The 26,393-nt window shown below is 37.9% G+C and overlaps 1 protein-coding gene across 1 annotated transcript in view; it reads left to right on the top strand.

The window, feature by feature from the left end:
* Positions 1-23,698, top strand: part of LURAP1L (leucine rich adaptor protein 1 like) — a 50,863-nt gene extending 27,165 nt beyond the window's left edge. Inside the window, exon 2 of the mRNA XM_059141992.1 lies at positions 22,027-23,698. Within this exon, the coding sequence (XP_058997975.1) occupies positions 22,027-22,401 (375 nt within the window). The 3' untranslated portion in view covers positions 22,402-23,698. The remainder of the gene's footprint in view (positions 1-22,026) is intronic.
* Positions 23,699-26,393: the final 2,695 nt, after the last annotated feature.

Below are 26,393 nucleotides of genomic sequence, written 5' to 3'. Positions count from 1 at the left end.
CTCAAGAGGAAAAACTCATTTGTCACGAGAATTTTAAAAAACAGTAAGACTGAGTTTATGGGTAGAAATGAAAGATCAAAAGAATTTGGAGTGGAGTCAAGATCTCTGGACATTTCTGTGTCATGTGCTTAAAAAGCAAGCATATCCTTGAAAAGCACTTCACCCCAGCTTTCCTTCTGATTAAAAAAAAATTGCAAAGCCACCTTGCTTCACATATACAGATGAACTCTGAATTCTCAGCCTGATTCCCCCTAAAACTGAATCTATCCTTTTGATTCAGGAGAATGAAATAGTACTTGAGCCAAATTAATCCTTTCCAGAAAGAGCTGAACATAAATTTTAACTGATGTCAAGAACCTGTAGTCCTTATCTAATTTCACTGTAGAGCCAAATTATTTTTTCTTTAATATTTTTTGCAGTTGGTAAAAATTAGTAAAATTTTACCCATACGAAAGATCAGGCCCAAAACACTGATGAAACCCCTTCAAGCTCTTTGGAGGGTGGCTCAGTGTCAGTACCCACATCTCAGCAGTGAGGTGTCAGTCTCATCAAGAACTTCTTTTCAAGACTATGGAATGCACTGGCACAGCATTTCCCAGACTTATCCTGGCTCGCCATACTAGCTAGGATATGCCTTCCAATTACCTCTCCACCTTCACTTCCCACCACATTCTAGACCCTAAGCCTTCTCATAAGTTTGCCACTTCCTGAGCATGAAATGAATTTTTACATCTCTAGATCTTTCCTTATTTTTTTCCCCTCACAGGTTCAGACTATAACGTCCATCTTGGTATAGCCCACACATACCCATCTCTCTATATCCAAACTATCTTTTTTTTATTATTATTACTTAACTGGCATGTCTTCCCCAAAGCAAATTAATCCATGCTTATTCTCTGCTATATTATTATATGCATATGTCCCTGTTACTTTCCCTTTCATAAATTTTCTCATTAAACATGTTTGTCGATTTGCCATGTACTGGAAGCCAGTTAGAAATTAAAATTTATGGGCAGGACAGACCCTCTGCACTGGATTTCATGCTTACCCCTTCTTTGTTGCCTATCTTTGTATTCCGTCACCATAGATGTGTTTGTTTCTCCCATATCTTGAAAAATTCTCTATCTTGAAAAATCCACTTGTTGATATGTAAATTCTTTCTACCAATGCAGCCACTTCCCAGACTCAAACTCTGAGATCATTCTAATAGAATGCTGTTGGGCACATGGAGGAGACTTCACCTCTCCATGAAAACTGTACACTTATCATACACTGTATTGGAGGGGCACATAGGTAGATCAGTCTGCTAATTGTTTGACTTGATTTTAGTTCAGGTATTGATCTCAGCATCCCGAGTTCAAGCTCCATGTTGAGCACCATGCTGGGCATGGAACCTACTTTAAAAAGAAGAAAATGTGCTAAATTGGAGAATCAGGACATTTTAGGGTTGGAAGGAATTTTAAAATATCTCCAATATTCTCATCTAATGGGAAAATGGAGACATGGGAAGATTAGTTGACTTGTTACAAATCACAGATTCTTGAGGAACAAAGACTTAAACAGAAGTTTTAGTCAACCTTGCCATTCTTACTAACACATGCCATCAATGGGTAGTTGAGTCAGAGGGCATCATAGTTGTGAATAAAAAACAAATCAGCCATCATCTCTCTTTTAAATTTTTTTTGTATATTATTTTTGCTGAAAATGGTTCAGTGTAGATATAACTAGGACAATTTACATCATATTCAAAGGAGAACAACATCTTATATATCCAGATGAAATCATCCACATTAATTAGAGTAAAATTCTAGGAGAAAACTATATTGGAAAAATGAAAATGACATTTTAGACAACATTACATCCATGACTGTAACTAATTTCATTTAAAATAAATGAAACAATTTTTCAGAGTGGTATCATGCAAAGGGAAAGCTTCAATCCTGAAATTTCTGAAAGACTGAAGTTAGAAATACATAAATTTAATTACTGGTAATCTGTTGTACCTGAGATATCATTAAATTGTAGAAAATAAAATGTAAATAGCTCAGTAAGATTATGAGCACTAGATCATCACAATATTTGGTGCATACTGAATCAAAGGTAATCAGAGAGATAAATCCATAGGAAATAAAGACCAAATCCATTCCTTCCTCATAGAATTCACCTTGGTTCACACAGAAAAGACAAAAGATTATTTAGTCTAATTTGAAGTATTAACTTCAGGGTATGAGTGTTCTCTTATGCAATAAGGGTAACTTTTTCCCTAATAAATAGGATATAAGTGATTTAATAAAAGTAAAAAGGAGTTCAAAACCTAGGGATGGAAGTTGAACAGAAACCTTCCTCTTTAAAAAGGAACTTTTTAAGTTCCTTCACATTTATCTGCATTATTTATACTGTTTTGGGCCCATTTATGCCAGTTCTAACAAGATTTCTCTCTGTGGCTTTGTTATTTGATTCTTTCTAAGTACATTTTTCAGTAAAAAAATAAGACATGACTCACACAAATATAAAACAAGCATATGGCTAAAATTTATTTAACTCTTAATGGGAACCATAAAGATGGAAAAGGTAGATAAAGAAAGAAACAGAGGAGCAGAAGGCAAATAGTCCATTAAGAAAGATATGCTGAGTTAAATTCACCAGGAATTGTCTTCATGTTTTTTAATACCTGTAATACTGGAAGCTTGACCACTTACTGCCTGAATTTAGCTTATCTGTTTTTATGAAACTCTGACTGGAACCCAGGCACACCCACTCACTTATTATGGCTGTGGTCCAGCAGGCTTCAACTAAAGCAATTGCCCAGGGGCCCCTAGAAAGACCCCCAAGAATAGCTTGAATATAAAAGACATCTCAAATTTTTCCCTTTGAATTTAGATTCCTCTTTTGGGAAGGCAAAATTAAAAGGGTTAAGTTTTATTAGATTAAGTTATTTGATTGAACACTGTCACATGTGCCTAGAAACAATAAATGGTTATAGTTTAGAATAAGAATACAGTACAATTCTAAATTATTCCCTTGTATTTCATATCAAGGGTGTGCCAAAGTCAATACAAAGCACAGAAAATTTTTCAGGTTAGATAAGGAATCTCTACTATCTGAGCAGATTTCATAGAAGAATAACATCTTACTATTTCTTGGTAAGAGCAAAATGAATTCTTTCATATTAATTTTTCATTCCAACAGAGGGAAAAAAACTCAAAATTAGTTTTAGCTTTGCATTAATATGTTTAGAAGTAATTTATTCACAAGTTCTTTTAAAAATTTATCTTCTAATAAATTCATTCAAAACTCAGCAAAGTTTACCAACATTTTTACACTTTTTACTGCTTTTCAGAATTATTCTTAGTAGAAGATATAATTCAGGGCAAATAAAGATATTATTTATTTATTTATTTTGTATTTACATCAGTTTTCTATATCAAGGTAAGTTCTATTCTTCACTATCTCCTCTCACATTCTGGAACAAACAATTTTGACAACAAAAATATTCCCCTCTTTGATAAACAAAAACACATTTTAGTTATAGTCCTTTGCCATGATTATTCCTAGAGAAGTCTCAACCAACCATATAAGCCATAATTTTACATCAAATTTACTAATCCTTTAGAGAAAAACTGGGGAGTGATCACTCCCTGCCATATAAAAGCATTTTAGCAGACCAGCAAAGCTTACACAACTATGTTATAAAATCTCCACAGCAAAAAACATAACCTTTCACACCTTTGTAAGATCGTGAAATTAATGTTCATTAAAATGACCCAGAAATATAGCCACTTTATTATTGTTAAAATAAAAAGCAGATACTCATAAGAATCGGTGACCCAGCTTTCATTTTGTCTTCCTTATATATTATACAGATATTAAGATTTTTATTAACTTATTTTAATACTAGTCTAAGTTCTAAAGTTAGTAAATATCTTGCAAATTATGTTCAAGCTGACATAGAAGGAAAAAATTACAGTTGAATTAAAAATATTAAGAATTCTAGGGGTGCCTGGGTGACTTGTCAGTTAAAGGTCTGACCCTTGATGATCAAGGGTTGTTGAGGTTGAGCGCGCATCAGGCTTCATGGTGCGCCTGGAGCCTGCTTGAGATTCTCCTTCTCCCTTTTCCTCTGCCCCTTCCCTCCCTCGTTACATCCATTCCCCCTCTCTCTCTCAAAAAAAAAAAAAAAAAAATTAAGAATTCTAATCCCATATAGAAAATACACAATATTTTCTTAATCTTAAACAATGTATGGAAGAATCATTAGCTTATCTCATCAATAAACTAGCACCACAGATTTAGGAAGTTAATATTAATCTAGTCTCTTTCACTAGAAAATAATACAAATCTCAAAAAATAAAATTAAATTATAGTTGACCCTTGAACAATACAGGTTGGGACTGTGGAGGCCCATTTAATATGCATATCTTTTATAGTACCAGTTTTCCTAATAACATTTTCTTTTCTCTAGTTGACATTGTAAGAATACAGTATATAATACATGTATAAAATGTGTGTTATGTTATCAATAAGGCTTCTGCTCAGTAGTAGGCAATGCACAGTTAAGTTTTTGGGGAATCAAAATGTATACATGAATTTTTGACTGTGCAGGAGTCAGCACCCCCAAATCCCCACATTGTTCAGGGGTCAACAATATATGTTTGTTCTCTATACTGACAAAGCAGGGAAAAGAAATTTAGCTATTTATAACCTAAAATTACCAACGCAGTTACTATCTAAAGATTCACTTGGGTTCTGCTGTAAACATGCTTCTGAGTTAGCATTATCTGTGAGAAATGTTTTTGTTTGTTTGTTTCCCTTAAAAAGGTCAGTACATTCAGTGTATCAGAGTTCAGTTTCTTTATTTCCCTGAAGTTCTTGGAATACTAAATTTTTGCAAGTATTTATTAGCCTCTATATTTAGAAAAATCTCTGTTATCTTAAGAGACTTTAAAATTATCAATATACTCTAGAAATGAGAAAATATATTATTTTCCTATCAATGAGCAATAAAATGTTTTTTTCTGTTAAATGCACAGCCTTCCACAGAATTTGAAGCTTCAGTTCTACCACCTCAGGCACAGAGCACATTTTAGAAAACATAGAACCCACATTCTCAAAGGGTTATTTTTCTATTCAGTGGGAATGGAATATCTTCTACATAGATTTGAGCACACCAGACAAAAAATATAGACCAACTAACCGTACTCCATGTTGTCTCTCATCCAACAGAGAATAGATTCACATCATCCTAATAGACATCACCTAATGATCCCATCATGAAATCAAATTACCCATTAGTGCTATCCCAAATGGGGAATAATTTACAGATTATGTGACTTTGACTGACCTACGTGGCTCAGTATCCACCAGTCCCTGGAACTGGCTGTTCGCACACATTTTACACATGAGGATTCAGTATCCACTTGTGGAAATGGATATGACTTAAACAGTGAGTTAAAGAAAACACTTAACTATTGGCTAAAGATCTGAAGCAATAGCAACAACAAAGCAAACAAACCAGAATAGAAAGTACAAAATCAGAAGAAAAGAGAGTCTGGAGTCAATTAGGCAACTTCATTTAACTAGTTCTAACAGGTAAGCCACTCAGCCTCCAAATCTATCAAAGTATATTTTCAAGGAATTTTAAACATGGTTCTCATATGAACATAGAGGGAACACATGTTGGAGATTTAGTTAGCTCATTTAATGAAAGAACCAGCAAGATGATATCAACTGGCTCAGAAGAATTATGGGAATGTTTAATCTATTTTCTCAAAAAAGACATATGAAATTATTTTGTTGAGTTATAGACAAATTGTTTAATGACTAGTAAGACAATAAAACCATAACCTTTTATTTTTTTTCAATTGGAGAGAAGTTATTTTCATGTCTTCCAGATACAAATCTACAAGTCAGCTAATAACTTCATGAATCTGAGCCAAAGTAGTAGTAAATTGCAGGTCACACAAGGTATATCCCCACAGATAATTAAATAATGTTTTGGCTATGATTCAGCATATCTTTGAAGACCCCTTCAAACTGTTTATATATCTTCAAGTTTACTTACTCTTTGGCTATGTACAGTCTAATGATAAATTCATCAAAGGCTTTCTTGACTTATATTGCAGTGTTTTTGATTTGAAGCATTTCCCTTTGATTCTTTCTTCAAGTTTTCATTTCTCTGTTTACATTACCTGCCTGTTCTTGCATGATGTCCAGTTTTTTCTGTAAACCCCTTATTATATTAATTGTAGTTATTTTAAATTCCCAGTCTAATAATTCTAAAGCCTGTATCATATCTGAGTCTGGTTCTGATACTCTCTTTGTCTCTTCAGACTTTGTTTTTGCTTTGTAGCATGCCTTGTAGTTCTTTGTTGAAAGGTGACTATGGTATAAAGGAACCAGAATAGGTAGGTTTTTAGTGCAAGGTGTTACATTTATCTGACTAGGAGTTAGACTGTTTATTGTTTGCTGTAGCAGTAGGTGTCAGAGACTAAAGTTTCCTCTAGTTATTTGTTTATGTCCATTCTGTTTTCTTTGGGTTTTCCTAGAGACTCCCGAAGGAGAGTCTGAAGTCTGTGATACTTTTAGCTGAAATCCTCTGTTAGTACCCAGGAGCCCTGTTGACATGGTGATAAGTTGTGGGGAAGAAGAGAGGGCTATGGGCATATTTCAGAATGGTATCTTGTCCCCTCTCCCTGCCAGAAGCCTAGAGGACAGTGAGAACCTGGTGGGGTTCCTGAAGCTGATACTCATAAACATGTAGGGGTCTCCCTGAAACTGGACCTCTTGGAGTTTTTAACTCTCAATCTACTCTACACTGAACCTCCAACAATTCATCAGTTAGAGTTTAAACTGTTATCAGCTGGTATCAGCTCCACCTGGGGCCCTCTGATTCCGGTCTTATGATTTTAGTAAGCCATAAGTCTCTGCAACTACCTGTTAATCTCCCAGTGGCAGCAGTTTGCCCCATGACCTCAGTTGTCTGCAAAATCTAAGAAGAGTTGTGGTTTTCAGTTTGTTCAGCTTTTTTTCTTATTGTGAAGGTAGGAGTGGTAATTTCCAAGCACTTTACAGGTCAGACTGGAACCATAATGAGAATAATCAGCCTCATCACCTATTTGTTGTAACAATGCCATTAAATTTATTAGACAAGTTAATGTGTAAGGCCATGGCACATACAAAGCATTCAATAAATGGCAGATGTGTCTAATTCTTAAAACTAATGAAACAAAATAAATGAGACAAAATAAATCACTGGACAAGACAGTCCATGTATTACCAGCAAGTGTTGAAATGTAGCAGGTGTTTCTCACTGGCCACTCTTCAGGATGTGAGATCACTGCTCTAACTAGTGTCATCTGGAAAGCCCCACCCAAACTTTCCCAGATGAAAATAGTCAGTGTTTGGGCATCATATACAAAACAAAATGATCTTCAGCATCACGAAGTGAAATATTTCCAACATTACCAAATTACCAACATTAGGTAAAAATGAATGATTGTATCAAAATGCCAGTGCCTCACTTATGTTTCCTACACAAAAGGACCTTTCTACAGAGGATTTTTTTTTAATCATTTTTTTTAAAAGATCTTTATTTTTTTTGAGAGAGAGAGAAAGAAAAAGATTGAGCATCAGTTGGGGAGAAGGGCAGAAGGAGAGGGAAAAGCAGTCTCTGCTGAGTAGGGAGCCTGATGCAGACTCCGCCCCAGGACTCTGAGATCATGACCTGAACTGAAGGCAGACATTTAACCAATTGAGACATCCATGTGCCCCCAGAAGATTCTTTCTAAAGAAAATGGGATAACTGGCTCATAGGAGACTCTGAATAAAAGCGATTTTAATCCCTACCCTAATTTCCTCCCTGCTCTCCCCTGGGGAGGCCAAATTAAAGGGAATTCTTCAATTTAAATGGAGAATTATGAAAAGCAAGATGACAATGTGGTAGAATCCTCAGTATTGAAAATTCAGCGATGTCAGCTTCATTAATCTGTTACTGTATTCTAAACTCTTAAAATTATATCTGAAAGCTATTACTTAAGTTTAGTTGATTATTTTATCATTGTATACCCTCCTTTTTATGACCCTCAAGTTATAGGGAATATGTTTATATGTGACCTCCACTGAAAGCATCATGTCTCAGATACCAGAGGTGTGGAATGTTGTTTCTCTTTCTAAATAAGGGGAAAAAAAGGTTGTCCTGTGGGGGATGTAGATGGCCCTCTCTTGAAGACCTTAACTTCCTTGAGCATTTTCTGTCTCTATCACTAAATATTTAATTACTCTGTTTTCTTACTTTTTTTTGTCCCCCAAACTGTAAAACAGTGAGTCAGTAGAGTAGCATTCCATGGAGATGGTGGTCCAGCATCCGTTACCCAAAATCATCCACAATTAGATCTGTAGGCCCTTTTTCCATCAAGTGTCCATATACCAGCACTGGTGTATTAGTTGTTCATGCTGAATAACAAATACCCTGAAACTTAACAATGTAAACAACAGACATTTTACGACACAGCTTCTGTGAGTCAGAATCCTGGGCGCAGATTAACTGAGTGTTTCTGACTCAGGCTCTCCTCACAAGTCTGCAACCAGCTTGTCGGCAGGGGATGCGGTCATCTCAAAGCTCAATTCAGGAACGATCTGCTTCCAGCCTCACTCATAGAGCTAGTAAGCAGTTGGCAGGCCTTGGCCTTGCTAGCTTTTGTCCAGTGATACGAGTTCCTTATCATGGAGATCTCACAATAGGACAGTTCACAGCCCGACAGGTGGTTCTCCTCAGAGCCAGTGGGAGTGTATACCCAGGACGGAAACCGGACCTTTTTGTAATCTTTTCTCAGAAGAGACATCCCATCATGCTTGTTCTATTCTGTTCCTTAGAAACAAGTTAATAGGCCCAGTGAACGCTCAAAGTCAGGGAACCACACAGGGATGTAGACACCAGGAGGGGGCTTCTGGAAGGCTTCCAGGTTCCCCAGGCATACTCTGGAGACATGCTGGAAGTGCAGAATCCTGGAACAAGTGGACAGAACCTGAATTTTAACGAGACTCTGAGGTGACCGGTGTGCTGGTGAAGGAGGAGAAGCCCTGCACTCTGGAGCAAGGCCCGTGCTCTTTCTTCTGCCACAGGGGTGGCTTCCTTGTGGAAAGTTACTTACCCACTGATGCTCCTTCCCAAGGTGGGATCAGTTTTCCTCACAACTCAGTTCTCCCCTTTCCAGGAAGAGGAAAAAGTGAAAGTTACTGAAATACCACAGTGCTGTAGACCGATTGGAAAGAGAGTAGGGAGCCTAAGGAAGAAATGGGGCATATGGACTGTGAGGAACAGATTGAACAGATTGAATACCAGCACCAAGAAGCCCCTGATAGAGAAGATTAAATATCTGGGTGAGAGTGGATGTTTGAAACTAAGTTAAAAAAAAAAAAAAAAGTTTACAGCCCTATTTCCCCAAATCCCTTAATCATGTTGCTGAGTAACTGCATTAAAAATGCTGTTTATAATGGTGGCTGTTTCTACTTGATTCAGCTTGGTTCTATGTGGTTCTCTTTATCAAGATAGAGAAGTATGCAGCATATGTTAGAAATATATCTGTTAAAAATTATAATATAAAAATGCAAATGCTTAAGTGAGTTTTAGATACATCACAATCCTCTTTCCAAGTATATTTCATGTCTCAATAATACTTAAATAATAATCTATATTCTGGGTGCCTGTCTGGCACAGTTGATTAAGCCTCTGAGTCTTGTTTTTGGCTCAGGTCGTGATCTCAGGGTCCCGAGGTCAAGCCCTGCATGAAAGTTTGCACTCCGTATGGAATTTGCTTGAGTTTCTCTCTCCTCCTTCTATCCCTCCTTGCCATGCTCTCTCTTGGTCTCTCAAATAATTAGATCTTTAAAAAATAATAATAGGGGCACCTGGGTGGCTCAGTGGGTTAAGCCGCTGCCTTCGACTCAGGTCATGATCTCAGGGTCCTGGGATCGAGTCCCACATTGGGCTCTCTGCTCAGCAGGGAGCCTGCTTCCCTCTCTCTCTCTCTCTCTCTCTCTCTGCCTGCCTCTCTGTCTACTTGTTCTCTCTCTCTCTATGTCAAATAAATAAATAAAATTAAAAATAATAATAATAATAATAATAATCTACATTCAATTTGAAATCTTTCCATGGGAAACACTTTTTTATAATTTTGGTATAAATAGTTAAATTTCCTTCAAGTTATATTTAGTGGAAAGGACAAAATTACACTGAGTTTTTAATCCTGTATAGAAAAATAAAAGCCCTTGGGGAGAAATTAAACTCTCTAATCTACTTATCATTAAATTCAGCAGGTTAGGTAAAGCCCTTACTCTTTCAGTACCTTCAAGTCAGTGGCAAAAAAAATCTGATTTTTAAAAGATGAGTAGAAGAGTAGATTTTTCATATCAGCAGGTATATGAATAGGTATATGAAAACATGCACAATATCACTAATCATCAGAGAAATGCAAATGAAAACCATAATGAAATATTACCTTACACCTTGTAGTATAGCTGTTATCAAAAAGAAAATAAATGAGTGCTGGAAAAGGGAACCCTGTGCACTCTTGGTGGGAATGCAAACTGGTGCAGCCACTATGGAAAACAATATGCAGTTTCCTTAAAAATTAAAAATAAGCTACCATACAATCCAGCAATCTCACTTCTGGGTATATATATCTGAAGGAGACAAAATCACTAAGTCTTAAAGATATCTGCACTTTTTATGTTCACTGCAGCATTATTTACATGAGCCGAGGCATGGAAACAATCTAACTGTCCATCCCTAGATGAATGGGGAGGGAAGATGTGGTGTATATATACACAACGGAATATTGGTCAGTCATAAAAAGAAGGAAATTCTGCCATTTGGGACAACATGGATGATCCTTGAGGACATTACACTAAGTGAAATAGAGAAAGACAAATACCGTATGATCTCATTTGTATGTGGAATCTAAAAAAACCAGAAGTCTCAGATGCAGAGAACAGTTTTGTGGTTGCCAGAGGGGGAGGGTGTGGGATAGGTTCAATGGGTAAAAGTGGCCAAAAGATACAAACTTCCATTTACAAGATAAATACGTTCTGGGGATGTCATGCACAGCATGGTGGCTGAAGCTAACAATTAACAATACTGTATTGTATATTTGAAAGTGGTTAAGAGAATAGATCTTAAAAGTTCTCATCTCGGGGCACCTGGCTGGCCCAGTCAGTAAGGTAGATGACTCTTGATCTCGGGTTTGTGAGTTCGAGCCCCATGTCAGGTGTAAAGATTATTTAACAATAAAATCTTTTTAAAAAGTTCTCATCACAAGAAAAACAAACAAACTTGTAACTATGCAAGGTGATGAATGATAACTGAACTTATTGTGGTAGTTATTTCACAATATGTACATATCAGTCATCATGTTGTATACCTAAAGCAAACACAATGTTGTATGTCAATCATATCTCAAAAAGCCTTAAATTATGCATAGTAACCTAAAAACTAAGAAGTTATATGAAAAAAAAAGGTTATAAATGCTCAAAACTCATCACTTTTTAACTATTTTACTATTAATAATTTTCTTGAGGTTATTTAAAATATGTACTTTACCCCTAAGCTGACAATATTACATAATGCTGTGCAACTGAGCATTTCTCCTCAAACTCAGATTTGGTGGCATCACATTGGCAGCTTGAGATTAGCTATGGTAGGAGTATTGACAGCACAGAAACTGGGAAACACCATAAAACAGAACTTAATTTTTATCTGGTTGACTGTCTTAAGACAGTGATGGAGAAAATGTCGATATTGCAGATTAAATTTAAAAGTGTGTCATGGGGGGCGCCTGGGTGGCTCAGTGGTTGGGCCGCTGCCTTCAGCTCAGGTCATGATCTCAGGGTCCTGGGATCGAGTCCCGCATCGGGCTCTCTGCTCAGCAGGGAGCCTGCTTCCTCCTCTCTCTCTCTCTGCCTGCCTCTCTGCCTACTTGTGATTTCTCTCTGTCAAGTAAATAAATAAAATCTTTAAAAAAAAAAAAAAAAAAAGTGTGTCATGGGGCATCTGGCTGGCTCAGTTGGTTAAGAGTCTGACTCTGGATTTCGGCTCAGGTCATGATCTCAGGATCTCAGGGTGGTGGCATCAAGCCCCTGAGCTTTCTCTCTTTCTACCTCTGTCCCTTTCCCCGGTGCAGGTGGGCTTTCTCTCTCTCTCTCAAATAAATAAATAAATGTTAAAAAAAAAAAAAGTCAGCAAAAATGAACAAAGGGCATTCTTTTAGAATCAATGAATTATATAAAATGTATAATAAAAGGTAACATACGTTTTAGTGTGATTTGTAAAGTGTGTGCTATCCATCTATTCTATCAGCACGATTCCTCCTGCATGTATGTGTGTGGGTGCGTGTGTAGTTTTCCCAGGGAACCAGTTGTTAAACATTTAGCAGCACGCCACCGTGCGCATCTTCCTTCCTTCCCAGTGTAAGCCCAGCCACTGCAATCATGGAGGAGCACATCATATCTTCATCTCCCATATAAAATCCCACCTTAAGTTCTAAATTGGAAAAACACAGATGCAGAGAGAACATTCACTATAATCCAGTGGAAATACTTCTTGTTGAGTCTTTGTTCATTCCTGTGAGCTGCTCTGCTACAAATGTCTGAAGTCCATGTTTGTTTCTTTGTTTTTGTTTTTTTTTTTTTCAGTCTTCCCAAATGAATTTCTACTCAGGTCATTTATAGTCTCTTTCATGAGCCAGTGACACTTTGCATATACATGTTGGGAGCACTAGGGGAAACAGCTTTCATCATATTAGAGTGTGGACGAGAAATTGACATCACAGGCGTCTGAGTACTGGTTGGACTAGCACCTGATAGGATGGGACTGAAAATCTCCCGGGTCGTATTTTGGCGATCAGAGGACTGATCAGCAGAAACTGCGCAGAACTCAGGAGGAGGCCTGATGGCAGTAGTTTATGTCTAAGATTCAGGGGAGTCACCTGTGCCCCTTTCAAATAAACCAGATGCAGCTTTCTAATTTATCAAAACATCAGCTAACTGTGCTGATGACAGTGTTTTTGTGTATGGAGCTTGGTCTTGGGGGAAATTACTCTTCTATATATAAGGTTTTGGAAAAAGAGAACCGTTTTAGTTATTGTTCAGTTCCACATATAAACAACACAAATGGAGGGAGACAAAGCTGACTGATAGAAAAATGGGATCCTCTGTTGCCCAGTTAGAAAGAAATTTTGTTGTAAATTTTTAGCTGCCTGAGGAAACAGAGACAAGCTCTGGCAGAACAGCCCTTGTCAAGGGCCACAGGCTGCTCTCCAGAAGCATTTGAAACCAAGAGCAGTGGGTGGACATGTTGTACAATGTCTTCTTGAGCTGCAAAGAGACAATAATATCCTTAGAGATCCTCTGAGAATAAAGTTAGACAAATGCTTTATAAATACAGCTCTTAATAAGATTGCTGGAAATTTTAAGGATAGGTAGGCAGAAAACCTTCTGTGATCATCAGATTGAGAATGTGGTGAATTTGGAGAGGAAGATTTGGACTCAATTCGGTTATGCAGAGGGAGCACACAAAGAAACTGGGATAAACAACTAGAAAAATAATATTCCAAGCACAATTATAGCAGCCTTTTAATAAGATATAAAAAGATGTTAATTTATCTGTAAATTTAGAGATAAATATGTTTTTTAAAAAAAAGGCCTTCTGTCAATTACAAATCTGAAGAATTTGTTGCTCTGAATTAGAAACTAGGATTAGAGTCTCACATTAAAAGGCAAACCTAGGGGGCGCCTGGGTGGCTCAGTGGGTTGGGGCGTCTGCCTTCGGCTCGGGTCATGATCCCGGAGTCCTGGGATCTAGCCCCGCGTGGGGCTCTCTGCTCAGCAGGGAGCCTGTTTCCCTGTCTCTCTCTCTCTCTCTGCCTGCCTCTCTGCCTACTTGTGATCTCTGTCTGTTAAATAAATAAATAAAATCTTTTTGTTGTTGTTGTTGTTGTTGTTGTTGTTTTTATTAATTTTTTATTTTTTATAAACATATATTTTTATCCCCAGGGGTACAGGTCTGTGAATCACCAGGTTTACACACTTCACAGCACTCACCAAAGCACATACCCTCCCCAATGTCCATAATCCCACCCCCTTCTCCCAAACCCCCTCCCCCCAGCAACCCTCAGTTTGTTTTGTGAGATTAAGAGTCACTTATGGTTTGTCTCCCTCCCAATCCCATCTTGTTTCATTGATTCTTCTTCTGACCACGTAAGCCCCCATGTTGCATCACCACTTCCTCATATCAGGGAGATCATATGATAGTTGTCTATCTCTGCTTGACTTATTTCGCTAAGCATGATATGCTCTAGTTCCATCCATGTTGTCGCAAATGGCAAGATTTCATTTCTTTTGATGGCTGCATAGTATTCCATTGTGTATATATACCACATCTTCTTGATCCATTCATCTCTTGATGGACATCTAGGTTCTTTCCATAGTTTGGCTATTGTGGACATTGCTGCTATAAACATTCGGGTGCATATGCTCCTTTGGATCACTACGTTTGTATCTTTAGGGTAAATACCCAGTAGTGCAATTGCTGGGTCATAGGGCAGTTCTATTTTCAACATTTTGAGGAACCTCCATGCTGTTTTCCAGAGTGCCTGCACCAGCTTGCATTCCCACCAACAGTGTAGGACGGTTCCCCTTTGTCCGCATCCTCGCCAGCATCTGTCATTTCCTGACTTGTTGATTTTAGCCATTCTGACTGGTGTGAGGTGATATCTCATTGTGGTTTTGATTTGTATTTCCCTGATGCCGAGTGATATGGAGCACTTTTTCATGTGTCTGTTGGCCATCTGGATGTCTTCTTTGCAGAAATGTCTGTTCATGTTCTCTGCCCATTTCTTGATTGGATTATTTGTTCTTTGGGTGTTGAGTTTGCTAAGTTCTTTATAGATTCTGGGCACTAGTCCTTTATCTGATATGTCGTTTGCAAGTATCTTCTCCCATTCTGTCAGTTGTCTTTTGATTTTGTTAACTGTTTCCTTTGCTGTGCAAAAGCTTTTGATCTTGATGAAATCTCAATAGTTCATTTTTTCCCTTGCTTCCCTTGCTTTTTGCGTTGTTCCTAGGAAGATGTTGCTGCGGCAGAGGTCGAAGAGGTTGCTGCCTGTGTTCTCCTCAAGGATTTTGATGGATTCCTTTAGCACATTAAGGTCCTTGATCCATTTTGAGTCTATTTTTGTGTGTGGTGTAAGGAAATGGTCCAATTTCATTTTTCTGCATGTGGCTGTCCAATTTTCCCAGCACCATTTATTGAAAAGGCTGTCTTTTTTCCATTGGACATTCTTTCCTGCTTTGTCGAAGATTAGTTGACCATAGATTTGAGGGTCTATTTCTGGGCTCTCTATTCTGTTCCATTGATCTATGTGTCTGTTTTTGTGCCAGTACCATGCTGTCTTGATGATGACAGCTTTGTAATAGAGCTTGAAGTCCGGAATTGTGATGCCACCAACGTTGGCTTTCTTTTTCAATATCCCTTTGGCTATTCGAGGTCTTTTCTGGTTCCATATAAATTTTAGCATTATTTGTTCCATTTCTTTGGAAAAGATGGATGGTACTTTGATAGGAATTGCATTAAATGTGTAGATTGCTTAGGTAGCATAGACATTTTCACAATATTTATTCTTCCAATCCAGGAGCATGGAACATTTTTCCATTTCTTTGTGTCTTCCTCAATTTCTTTCATGAGTACTTTATAGTTTTCTGAGTATAGATTCTGTGTCTCTTTGGTTAGGTTTATTCCTAGGTATCTTATGGTTTTGGATGCAATTGTAAATGGGATTGACTCCTTAATTTCTCTTTCTTCTGTCTTGCTGTTGGTGTAGAGAAATGCAACTGATTTCTGTGTATTGATTTTATATCCTGACACTTTACTGAATTCCTGTATAAGTTCTAGCAGTTTTGGAGTGGAGTCTTTTGGGTTTTCCACATATAGTATCATATCATCTGCGAAGAGTGATAATTTGACTTCTTCTTTGCCGATTTGGATGCCTTTAATTTCCTTTTGTTGTCTGATTGCTGAGGCTAGGACCTCTAGTACGATGTTGAATAGCAGTGGTGATAATGGACATCCCTGCCGTGTTCCTGACCTTAGTGGAAAAGCTTTCAGTTTTTCTCCATTGAGAATGATATTTGCGGTGGGTTTTTCATAGATGGCTTTGATGATATTGAGGTATGTGCCCTCTATCCCTACACTTTGAAGAGTTTTGATCAGGAAGGGATGCTGTACTTTGTCAAATGCTTTTTCAGCATCTATTGAGAGTCACCTATGGTTCTTGTTCTTTCTTTTATTGATGTGTTGTATCACATTGACTGATTTGCGGATGTTGAACCAACCTTGCAGCCCTGGAATAAATCCCACTTGGTCGTGGTGAATAATCTTTTTAATGTACTGTTGAATCCTATTGGCTAGTATTTTGTTGAGTATTTTCGCATCTATGTTCATCAAGGATATTGGTCTATAGCTCTCTTTTTTGGTGGGATCCTTGTCTGGTTTTGGTATCAAGGTGATGCTGGCCTCATAAAATGAGTTTGGAAGTTTTCCTTCCATTTCTGTTTTTTGGAACAGTTTCAGGAGAATAGGAATTAGTTCTTCTTTAAATGTTTGGTAGAATTCCCCCGGGAAGCCGTCTGGCCCTGGGCTTTTGTTTGTTTGGAGATTTTTAATGACTGTTTCAATCTCCTTACTGGTTATGGGTCTGTTCAGGCTTTCTATTTCTTCCTGGTTCAGTTGTGGTAGTTTATATGTTTCTAGGAATGCATCCATTTCTTCCAGATTGTCAAATTTATTGGTGTAGAGTTGCTCATAGTATGTTCTTATAATAGTTTGTATTTCTTTGGTGTTGGTTGTGATCTCTCCTCTTTCATTCATGATTTTATTTATTTGGGTCCTTTCTCTTTTCTTTTTGATAAGTCGGGCCAGGGGTTTATCAATTTTATTAATTCTTTCAAAGAACCAGCTCCTAGTTTCGTTGATTTGGTCTATTGTCTTTTTGGTTTCTATTTCATTGATTTCTGCTCTGATCTTTATGATTTCTCTTCTCCTGCTGGGCTTAGGGTTTCTTTCTTGTTCTTTCTCCAGCTCCTTTAGGTGTAGGGTTAGGTTGTGTACCTGAGACCTTTCTTGTTTCTTGAGAAAGGCCTGTACCGCTATATATTTTCCTCTCAGGACTGCCTTTGTTGTGTCCCACAGATTTTGAACCGTTGTATTTTCATTATCATTTATTTCCATGATTTTTTTCAATTCTTCTTTAATTTCCCGGTTGACCCATTCATTCTTTAGAAGGATGCTGTTTAGTTTCCATGTATTTGGGTTCTTTCCAAACTTACTTTTGTGGTTGAGTTCTAGCTTTAGAGCATTGTGGTCTGAAAATATGCAGGGAATGACCCCAATCTTTTGATACCTGTTGAGTCCTGATTTAGGACCGAGGATATGATCTATTCTGGAGAATGTTCCATGTGCACTAGAGAAGAATGTGTATTCTGTTGCTTTGGGATGAGATCCCATGTGCCAAGGCATTTTGCCCAGACGTCACAGGCAGAGAGTGACAGTGGCAGACTAGAACCCTATACCGCATTCCTGGGATAGCACCACAAAAGAAGTTGACTTGTTCAGCAACTCCCTGATTCATTGAAAATTTGACCACCTTTTCTCCTTCTTGGATTCCATTATGCTAATTTGTAATTTTTATCTTCTTTCAACATTAAAATGATAGCCAGGAAGAAAACACAGATCTGGGAAATATTATTAAGAATATTTGTTCTTTCAGGATCCCTTGTTTTAATTTCTGCCATATACCCAGTCCACTACTTGTCTAAAAATGATAGGAAATTTCAGCATTCACCTAGTCTGGAAACCTGTTACTAATCCTAAAGCATGAGAGACCTCAGTTAAGTATTAAGATGAAACACATCACAATACTGCAAGGGCCAGAGTGGGGGCAGGGGTGGTGAAGGAAAAGAGGAAAGAACATTCACATCTCCTTGGATCAATGGTGCAAATATTTTCTTCCTTCCTTCCTTCCTCTCTTGCTCGTTTGTTCTTTCTTTCTTTTCTTTCTTCTTTCTTTTCTTTCCTTCTTTCCTCCTTTGTTCTCTTTAATTTTCCTCTCTTTTTTCTTCCATTCCCTGCTCTTTCCTTTTTCTTTTTTTGTCAATGTCCTGTTTGTTCCCTTTGTTTAACTCATTTCATCAAGTGTTTACAGATCCCTGTGTCTCTGCCAAGACCAACACCAGGTATCACTTCGGAACAAACAAAATAATATTCACACCTGGAAGTCCATTCCTTTCAGAGATACTATCTCAATAATGTGTACATTTAAGCTAGCAATAGGGTGTTTGAATCCTGTACATGAATCAGAATGGAGTTGCATGCTGGGAACACTTCAGTGCTGAAATGCTCTTTTCAGAGCCGCCTCTCTCCTTCCACTCAAGCCAGATATCACTGACCCATAGCAAAACCCAAGGGAGGGGTATCCTTGACAGATGGTACAATCTGAAACAATCATTCAGCCCTTGAAGAACTACGAATTGAGCACCTACTATGTGCCAAGGACACTTGCAGGTCTTGTGCGCAGTGCAGTGAACAGAATAGACCAAATCCCCTGCATTCTGTGTTGCTTACATGCTCATGAGGAGCACAAAAAAAATACATAAACAATAAGCAGGATTTCGACTAGCCATAAATACTGTGAAGAAAACAAACAAATAAAACCCCAGAAATGTAGTATTAAACTAGGCATGGACACTGGATTCCATATCAATCAGGAAGGGGTTCTCCAAGAAGTGGACCTTAAACTTGGACCATGAAATGGACCTTATAAGACCTTAAGTGAAAGAACCAGTTTCCCGCTGAAGGGTAGGTGACTGTTTCCTTAATAGACGGCCCCACTTCATTAACAATGACATGAATAACAGTGAGGAAAGGTGGGGCAGCTACCAGAAACAGAAGCAACATTGTGATTTCCTTCTGTGGTGGATTGCTCAGACTTTCAAGGTTCATTGGCAACAGCATATCCACACCTTAGTTCCAGGAGAGAGTGGTGTGAGGCGGGGCCAGGGAATGGACAGGCAACCGTGTGAACTGGCTGGCCCAGCGCTCCCACAGTGGGCCGATGTTTACTCTCTCCCCAGGAGGACAGAGTTAGAAGTTAAGTCTGTAATCATTATAAGCCAGATCAACGTGTTCTAACGGACTCGCTTTCGTCATTCTCCCCCCCCAGCAGTGGTTCAATGGCCTGTGAATGTTTGCCTTCAGAAGAAAAAGATTTTTTCTAAATAAATCATTTCATGGTCAAAGGCAGCTTTTGTTACTTCATAGTCTGTTCCTCTGATTTGCATTGCTCAATAAGATTGAAAAAATTGTGTTTGATGCAGCCACTGTGTAACTCAGGCGAAAACTGCTGGAAAAAATTTGTCCCGGTTATGTTTTAACCCCAGAGTGACACAGTCATTGGGAATGTGCATTATAACTGCCGTAAGAGCTGAACTCTCACAGATCTAAATTTATGCCAGTTTAAAAAAAAATGATGCTTGGGTCAGATCTTAAGATATGTAATAATTGTTAAGACATTTTTTGCATGGACCAGCAGAAGGGGCTGGAATCAGCAAGTAGTGCTTAACAAAAGAAGAGGACCTTAGGAATGGGGAGGATTGGAAGAGGAAGACAGGAAGTATTCCAAGTGAGGAGACTAACAGGGAACACACCCATATCTGGGCTGGGACCAGAATATTTCCATGCGACAGGGCGGGGATGTGGACAAATGCAGCTGTGGCTCATTTGGGGGAGCTGACGGGAAACGGTCCCATTCATATTGCACCATGCCGACAATGGGCACAGCACGTTTTATCAGCTGCAGATGCCTAACAGAAGAATTTTGTAAGACTTTGGCTCCTATTGATTTTCTAGGCTCCTCAGTAGACCTAGAAGAGTTGTTGGTGTATAAATATTTGTTGTATTACATGTAACCTGAACAGTATGTTGATGGCTCATGGGGTGTGCGGGTAAGTTTGAACATAAAGACTGCCAGAAAGCCTCCTTTCTCAATACAATGTCACTGTGAGGTCCCTGATAGAACAGTGTCACCGAGGCACTGTGTAACAGAAAGAAAAACATCTCAAAATGTAATAAGTTAACAGTTTTCTGTCCATAGACATGTCAGAGACAAATGATTTTTACAGTTACGTTGTATACAGTTTGTTTATGGTGCTTTTTTTAGAGAAGACAAGGAAGTCACTCAAGTCCCTTTATGTAATAGTCTAGCAAAATTGAGAGTTTTAAGATCATACCTTATGCTTTTTTAATGCGTATTTATACATGACCTGTAATGTTACATCTCTGAAGTCATTGGTGGAAGTTCCATCTTCTCCTAATGTTTGTCCATCACATTCACTCAACCCAAAGTTCACCTTCGGTTATGGATTAACTCCTAACCAGGAAATATTTTTATAATATGAATGCATACATTTGAAGACAATAGGCTCCTTTCTTCCTTAAGGCTTGAGTCACTTATAACTTAATGTCTTTAATAATTCTAGAAACCCACACATCTGAATTAGCCTTGGATCTCAAAGAAATAATTAGCAAGGCTCAGCTTCTTAGGTTAAAGACCCCAACTGGAAAAAAAAAAAAAAAAAAAGGAAATCTATTTTTTTTTTTAATTTTATTTATTTATTTGTCAGAGACAGAAGGAGAGAGAGCGAGCGAACATAGGCAGACAGGCAGGCAGGAGCAGAGGGAGAAGCAGGCTCCCCGCCAAGCAAGGAACTTAATGTGGGACTCGATCCCAGGACCCTGGGATCATGACCTGAGCCGAAGGCAGCCGCTTAACCAACTGAGCCCCCCAGGCGTCCCAAAAGGAAATCTATTTTAAATCATAATGAATGTGACCTCTGGTGGCCAAATATATCCCTGATGGCCAATCCAGGTGCTAGAATCTTTATAAGAACCACATCTCTTCACTCACAACAAGGGCATGGGCAATCATGAGAGTTCATGCAGCCTTACCTCTCTCCACCTTCCACAGAACCACCACACTCTTGATGTTAGCAAACATTCCCGTTTAATAGTAGGATCTACAAAGAAATTCTGCTTTGTGCTGTGAAGACAGATTTCTTTGAAGTAGTATAGAACTGTCAGAAGGACTATACACCTAGAAGGCATCTGAGGGAGTTCTAGAACTTTCTCAGAGTTAATATACCAAATTTGATTGGGCCTTCCCCTGACATATCTGGGGCAAATAATCAGATCTAAAGAAGACATCTGAATGCTTCATCTTGTAAAGTAGAACAGAGTAGTGTGATAGCATCCTTTGGATTCCAGGACTTTTTTAAAGCAATGTAGTTCTTAAGAACAAAAGCATTATTTAGAACTAGATATATTTCCATATAGTCAGAGAGAGTGCAGACCTCTTCCATACTCTTCTGTGGATTTCCATTTCTTCACCTGTATAATAGGGATAGAAATAATACCCTTGGTCTAAGGATGCTACAGTATAATGAAGGTTGGAATCTGCATAATGTTTTCCAGCACATTATCACTCAGAAACTAGGAGCTGCTACAGTGATGGTGATGATGATAATTCCTTAATTACTACACATTTCTCTTTGCCCCACCTCATAGCATCTACATACCTATACTCAAGTTAATATGGATAAACTATTAATCTGGCCAGAGAGAGAATATACTTGTTACCAGAGAACCTGACCTTCAGTATGATTCTTCCAGGCAGCGGAGTTAGGGTCAGGTGTGCAGTGGGAGTTTTAGTTTCACTGTTCCCTTTGGAGCAGGGAGTGAGTTCTTTGATTATGATTTTTGGCATTGGCCAGCAGTTTTCAAAAGATCCGGAGATCGAGTGAATTTATATTTGATTCTGTGCACGTAAAGTTATGCCCTGCAGAAGAGAGAACCCAAATGAATTTTGAGTCTCTCAAAAATGTAGAATAACTGACATGTCTTTGCTCTCTCTGCGTTACCCGCAGGTTAACCTCAGAGCAACAGACGTCAGGCTCATGCGCCAGTTGCTTGTTATCAATGAGAGCATTGAGTCCATCAAGTGGATGATTGAAGAGAAAGCCACCATTACCAGTCGAGGCAGCAGTCTGAGTGGGAGCCTGTGCAGTTTATTGGAGAGTCAGAGCACCTCCTTACGTGGCAGCTACAATAGCCTCCATGATGGCAGCGATGGGCTGGATGGCATCTCCGTGGGGAGCTTTCTGGACACTTTGGCAGATGATGTCCCTGGCCATCAGACCCCATCAGACTTGGACCAATTCAGTGACAGCTCCATAATAGAGGACTCACAAGCCCTGCACAAACACCCCAAACTGGATTCTGAATACTACTGCTTTGGCTAATGACCCAGTTTTTTGCATGGGATTGGTGTGCAATTAACTCGTATTTATCCTTCTCCGCTGCTATATTTTTGGTGTGATTTTTTTTATATGACAACCTTTTTAAAAGAAGCTTATTTTGAAACTGCTTGATGATAATTCTGTTGCTTCTAATATTTCTCATCTGGACTGATTTATCTTTCTCTCTTGCATCTCTGTTTTTATTTATTACAATGATTTTTCTCCCTTCTACTACAGTGGCACAAATAAAGTAGGGGGAAAAAGAATAAGCAATAATTAAGTTTTTGCTTTTGTTTTCAGGGCAAGGGGTCAGGGATTACAAAAAAAAAAAGGTCTTTGATAAATTTTGCAATAAAACAAAGTCTGATAACAGCTAATTTTGTTGTTTGTATTCTTAAATGATGAAAAGTTTCATTTTCCAGAAGATACTGAGGTTTATTATTGAATAGTAGGTTGAACAAAATAGTTGCAACAAACTTAGGCATTATTTCTAGGCAAAAACTTCCTGGTATAAAGTCAACAGTACTGTTAGTCACACACCTCTACACAACAATTTTTTGGAAGCCACAACTGTATGCGATCCGCTCACTTCAACTTTGACGTCATACTTTAGATTGTACTTTTGTCATTAGTGATTCTAACTCAAATGATAGAGGCTTAGTTGTGTAATAATAAATTTCAAAGAATAATTGAGATTAGGTATATATAGGTGATTAGAGGTTAAGGTCTCCTAAATTGTATTTTGAGATTTTGTACATACAATATTTGTTACAAATATTTATTTATAGATGTTTACAATTCTGATATGACATATAAACACACAAATGCATATATACTGATGGATGGATGGATGAATGGATAGATGGATGGAGTGGAAAGTACAATCACTATTGATTTATGAAGTCTGACATGATATACTTTCATCCTGGGGTAGATAAATAATCTCCTAGTATTCTGAAATGATGTCTGACTATATAACTCATGTAGCAAATAAACATTTCATTTTGATGTGATATTATTAATCCTCCACAATTTCTTTTACCTTGATGATTCTTTTATGAGTGAATCTATTGAGATTTCAATCTGTTCTTTGTAAATGATATATGTTTCTGCACTAAACACTTTAAATATGAATCAAAAAGTCTTCCTGTTTATAACTGAAAAATGTCCACATTCAAAAAGTGGTTTCCCCAATATTTCCTTTGTTAGGATATACCTGTTACTCTTGTCAAATGTATTGTTTGTTTCCAGAACATATGTTATTCAATTTCCAATTAAAATCTACAGGGTCTATATTTTACACTAGTCTTTTTTCATGAATTGATGTTATAATCCTCATTACAACAATTTCATTATGTGAGGATTGTCTCCCTTCTGTGTTTGAGGACACTGAGGCACATGGAATGTAGGTAGCTGTATCAAATCTCCCAGTAAGGCTCAGAACTGGGATTTGAACTTGGGTCTGTCTTATTCATAACAATAACACTGAATATTCCCTTTGGTACATATTGAAATCATAATAAAGATTAAAAAAGCAAATGAAATCCCACTACAGAAAAACAAGCAAACAAACAAACAAACAACAAAATACTTTCCTCCCAATCAGTGAGGATCCACATTTCCCAATATTGAGCTGTCCAAGCCCTTTCCTGAATTCACATGTCCAGAGTTAGTTTTGTGCCTATAGATGAATTGGGTAAATGGCCACTTGTGAACTGTTACTAATATATTTCCCCCCTTCTGCTTATTTTTACTTTCGAGTTAGTAAAGGCTAGTTGGTTGGCTATTTTGTTCCATTTTAACCTAGAATTAAGCCAAGCAATTTTTAGCACAGATCATTTACCACATTAAAATCTAAGAGTGTGCATTGTGACCAACCAGAGAAAACACCTCTAGAACCATGACTGATGAATTTCAAGAAGAGGATAATGAAATACCTAACCATATGTCTACAGCACTGCAAGGGGAAACATCCTAAGTAAGAGGAAAGTGGGCAGACAGCAAGTGTATAAGAGGTATCAATGGCAAATTCTCACCCCATCAAAACCCTACTTTTTCCTAGAACAAGCCAGGTACATGAATGATGATTTCTGTCCTCAGATCACAGTTGTAGGTTGTAAATTCAATGTGGCAAATTTCTTTCATATTCTTCCTTTCCTAATCAACTTTCCCTGCTATTTGCCAATCCCTTGCCAACTATGACTGTCCCACCTATAAAAAGGAAATTAAAAAAGCGAGAGTATAATACAGGAGAAGCTTCCTCTGGAAGTTTTCATTTATGAATTGTATTTTAAGGAACCTATAATGAACATTGGGAGAATACTTCAGTTTTTTTTGGCCTTATGAGTTGCATATTTTATGGGCTTTACAGATATCCCTAGTTGTCTTTTTTTTTTGGTAAAATATACCAAATATGAAGTCTATGATTTAGATGTTAGCATCATATATAAGTCAATAATGTTAAGAGGAGGAGAATGTGCAGTTGAACAACATTAATTACTAACAAATTTATTGGTCTCCAAAGAATGAATGCACTTTCAACTAAGTAATCTCCATTACTAATCTCTGCCCTGGAGCATTTGATATTTGATCTCCGCCAGCACCATGAGGAAATGGGGTAAAAATTTAAAGCAAAAGTGCCTTTCAAACTATTCTGACCACTCAGTTCTTCCTCTCCCAGAAAAATGGGAATTGTCCCAGTTATATAAATCTCTCCATTTTATAGACTCATTGGTCTTGTAATGGAAAGGAGGTAATTTGGAGTTAAGGAATTTAGAAAGTTTAAAGATAATACATTTTAAGAGTATTGCAAATAACGATATATTAGATGATCAACTTAGAAACCTTTTTAAAATTTTTTAAGTAATCTCTACAACCAACATGGGAATCAAACTCATAACCGCCAAGATCAAAAGTCACATGCTCTACAAGCTGAGCCAGCCAGGCATCCTGACCAACTTAGAATTCTTAATTAAGCTTCAGAAAACTCCAGTAATTGTACTACAAGTCATCCCTAATCACATGACATAAAGTTTTAAGTACTTGTCAACATGTAGAAATACATTAGGGACTCTCTGCCATTGTGTGAATATAAAGGCACTTGAAGCTCCATGAATAACTTCAATCAGACATTTGTATCCCCAACTCTATCAAAACACAATCACTTTCATCATGTTAAAAAATGGCTCTTTTGAGACCCTTATTTTACTGACACCTCAGAAGCACCTGACACATTGGATTACTCCTTTCTTAAAAATTTGTCTTCATTTGGCTTCCAGGACATTACTCTGTCTTGGATCGTATCATTCTCTACTTGCCTGCTATTTAGCAAGCTGTGTTGCTGGTATCTTCACATTCCTGATCTCCAAACACAAGAATACCCCTTTGCTCAATTCTGGTACAAACTCTTAACCTGAAATGGCTCCCCTGGGTATTTCATCCAGTTCTACAGCTTTAAATGGCATCTACATGCTGATTCCCCAAAGCATAGCTCTTGCCCCAGTTTCTTCCCTGAACTCCAGTCTCCCCGTATCTATCTGCCTCCATAACATTTTGCCTTAATGTCTGATGAACATCAATCTAAACATAAACAAAACTGAAATTTTGTCCCTTTTTGTAATTTCCGGTTCAGAAATGGTGCCTCCACTCATCAGATGCTCAGCCTCATTCAAGAAAGATAATTGCTTTCTTTCTCTCACACCATAGCCAAACTATCATACAAATCATACGAGCCCCATCTTTTTTTTTTTAAATTATGTTTAGTTAGCCAACATAACATCATTAGTTTTTGATGTAGTGTTCAACAACTCATTAGTTGGGTATAACACCCAGTGTTCATCACCACACTTGCCTTCTTTAATACACATCACCCAGTTACCCCATCCTTCACCCCTCTCCCTTCTGTAACCCTCTGTTTGTTTTCAGGAGTCCAGAGTCTCTCATGGTTTGTCTCCCTCTCTAATTTCCCACCCTTTAGTTTTCTCTCCCTTCCCCTG

This window comes from Mustela lutreola, chromosome 12 (assembly GCF_030435805.1).
Source record: "Mustela lutreola isolate mMusLut2 chromosome 12, mMusLut2.pri, whole genome shotgun sequence".
Lineage (NCBI taxonomy): Eukaryota > Metazoa > Chordata > Mammalia > Carnivora > Mustelidae > Mustela > Mustela lutreola.
Note: the sequence above shows the minus strand (reverse complement) of the source record. Positions and strands in the feature narration are given on the sequence as shown.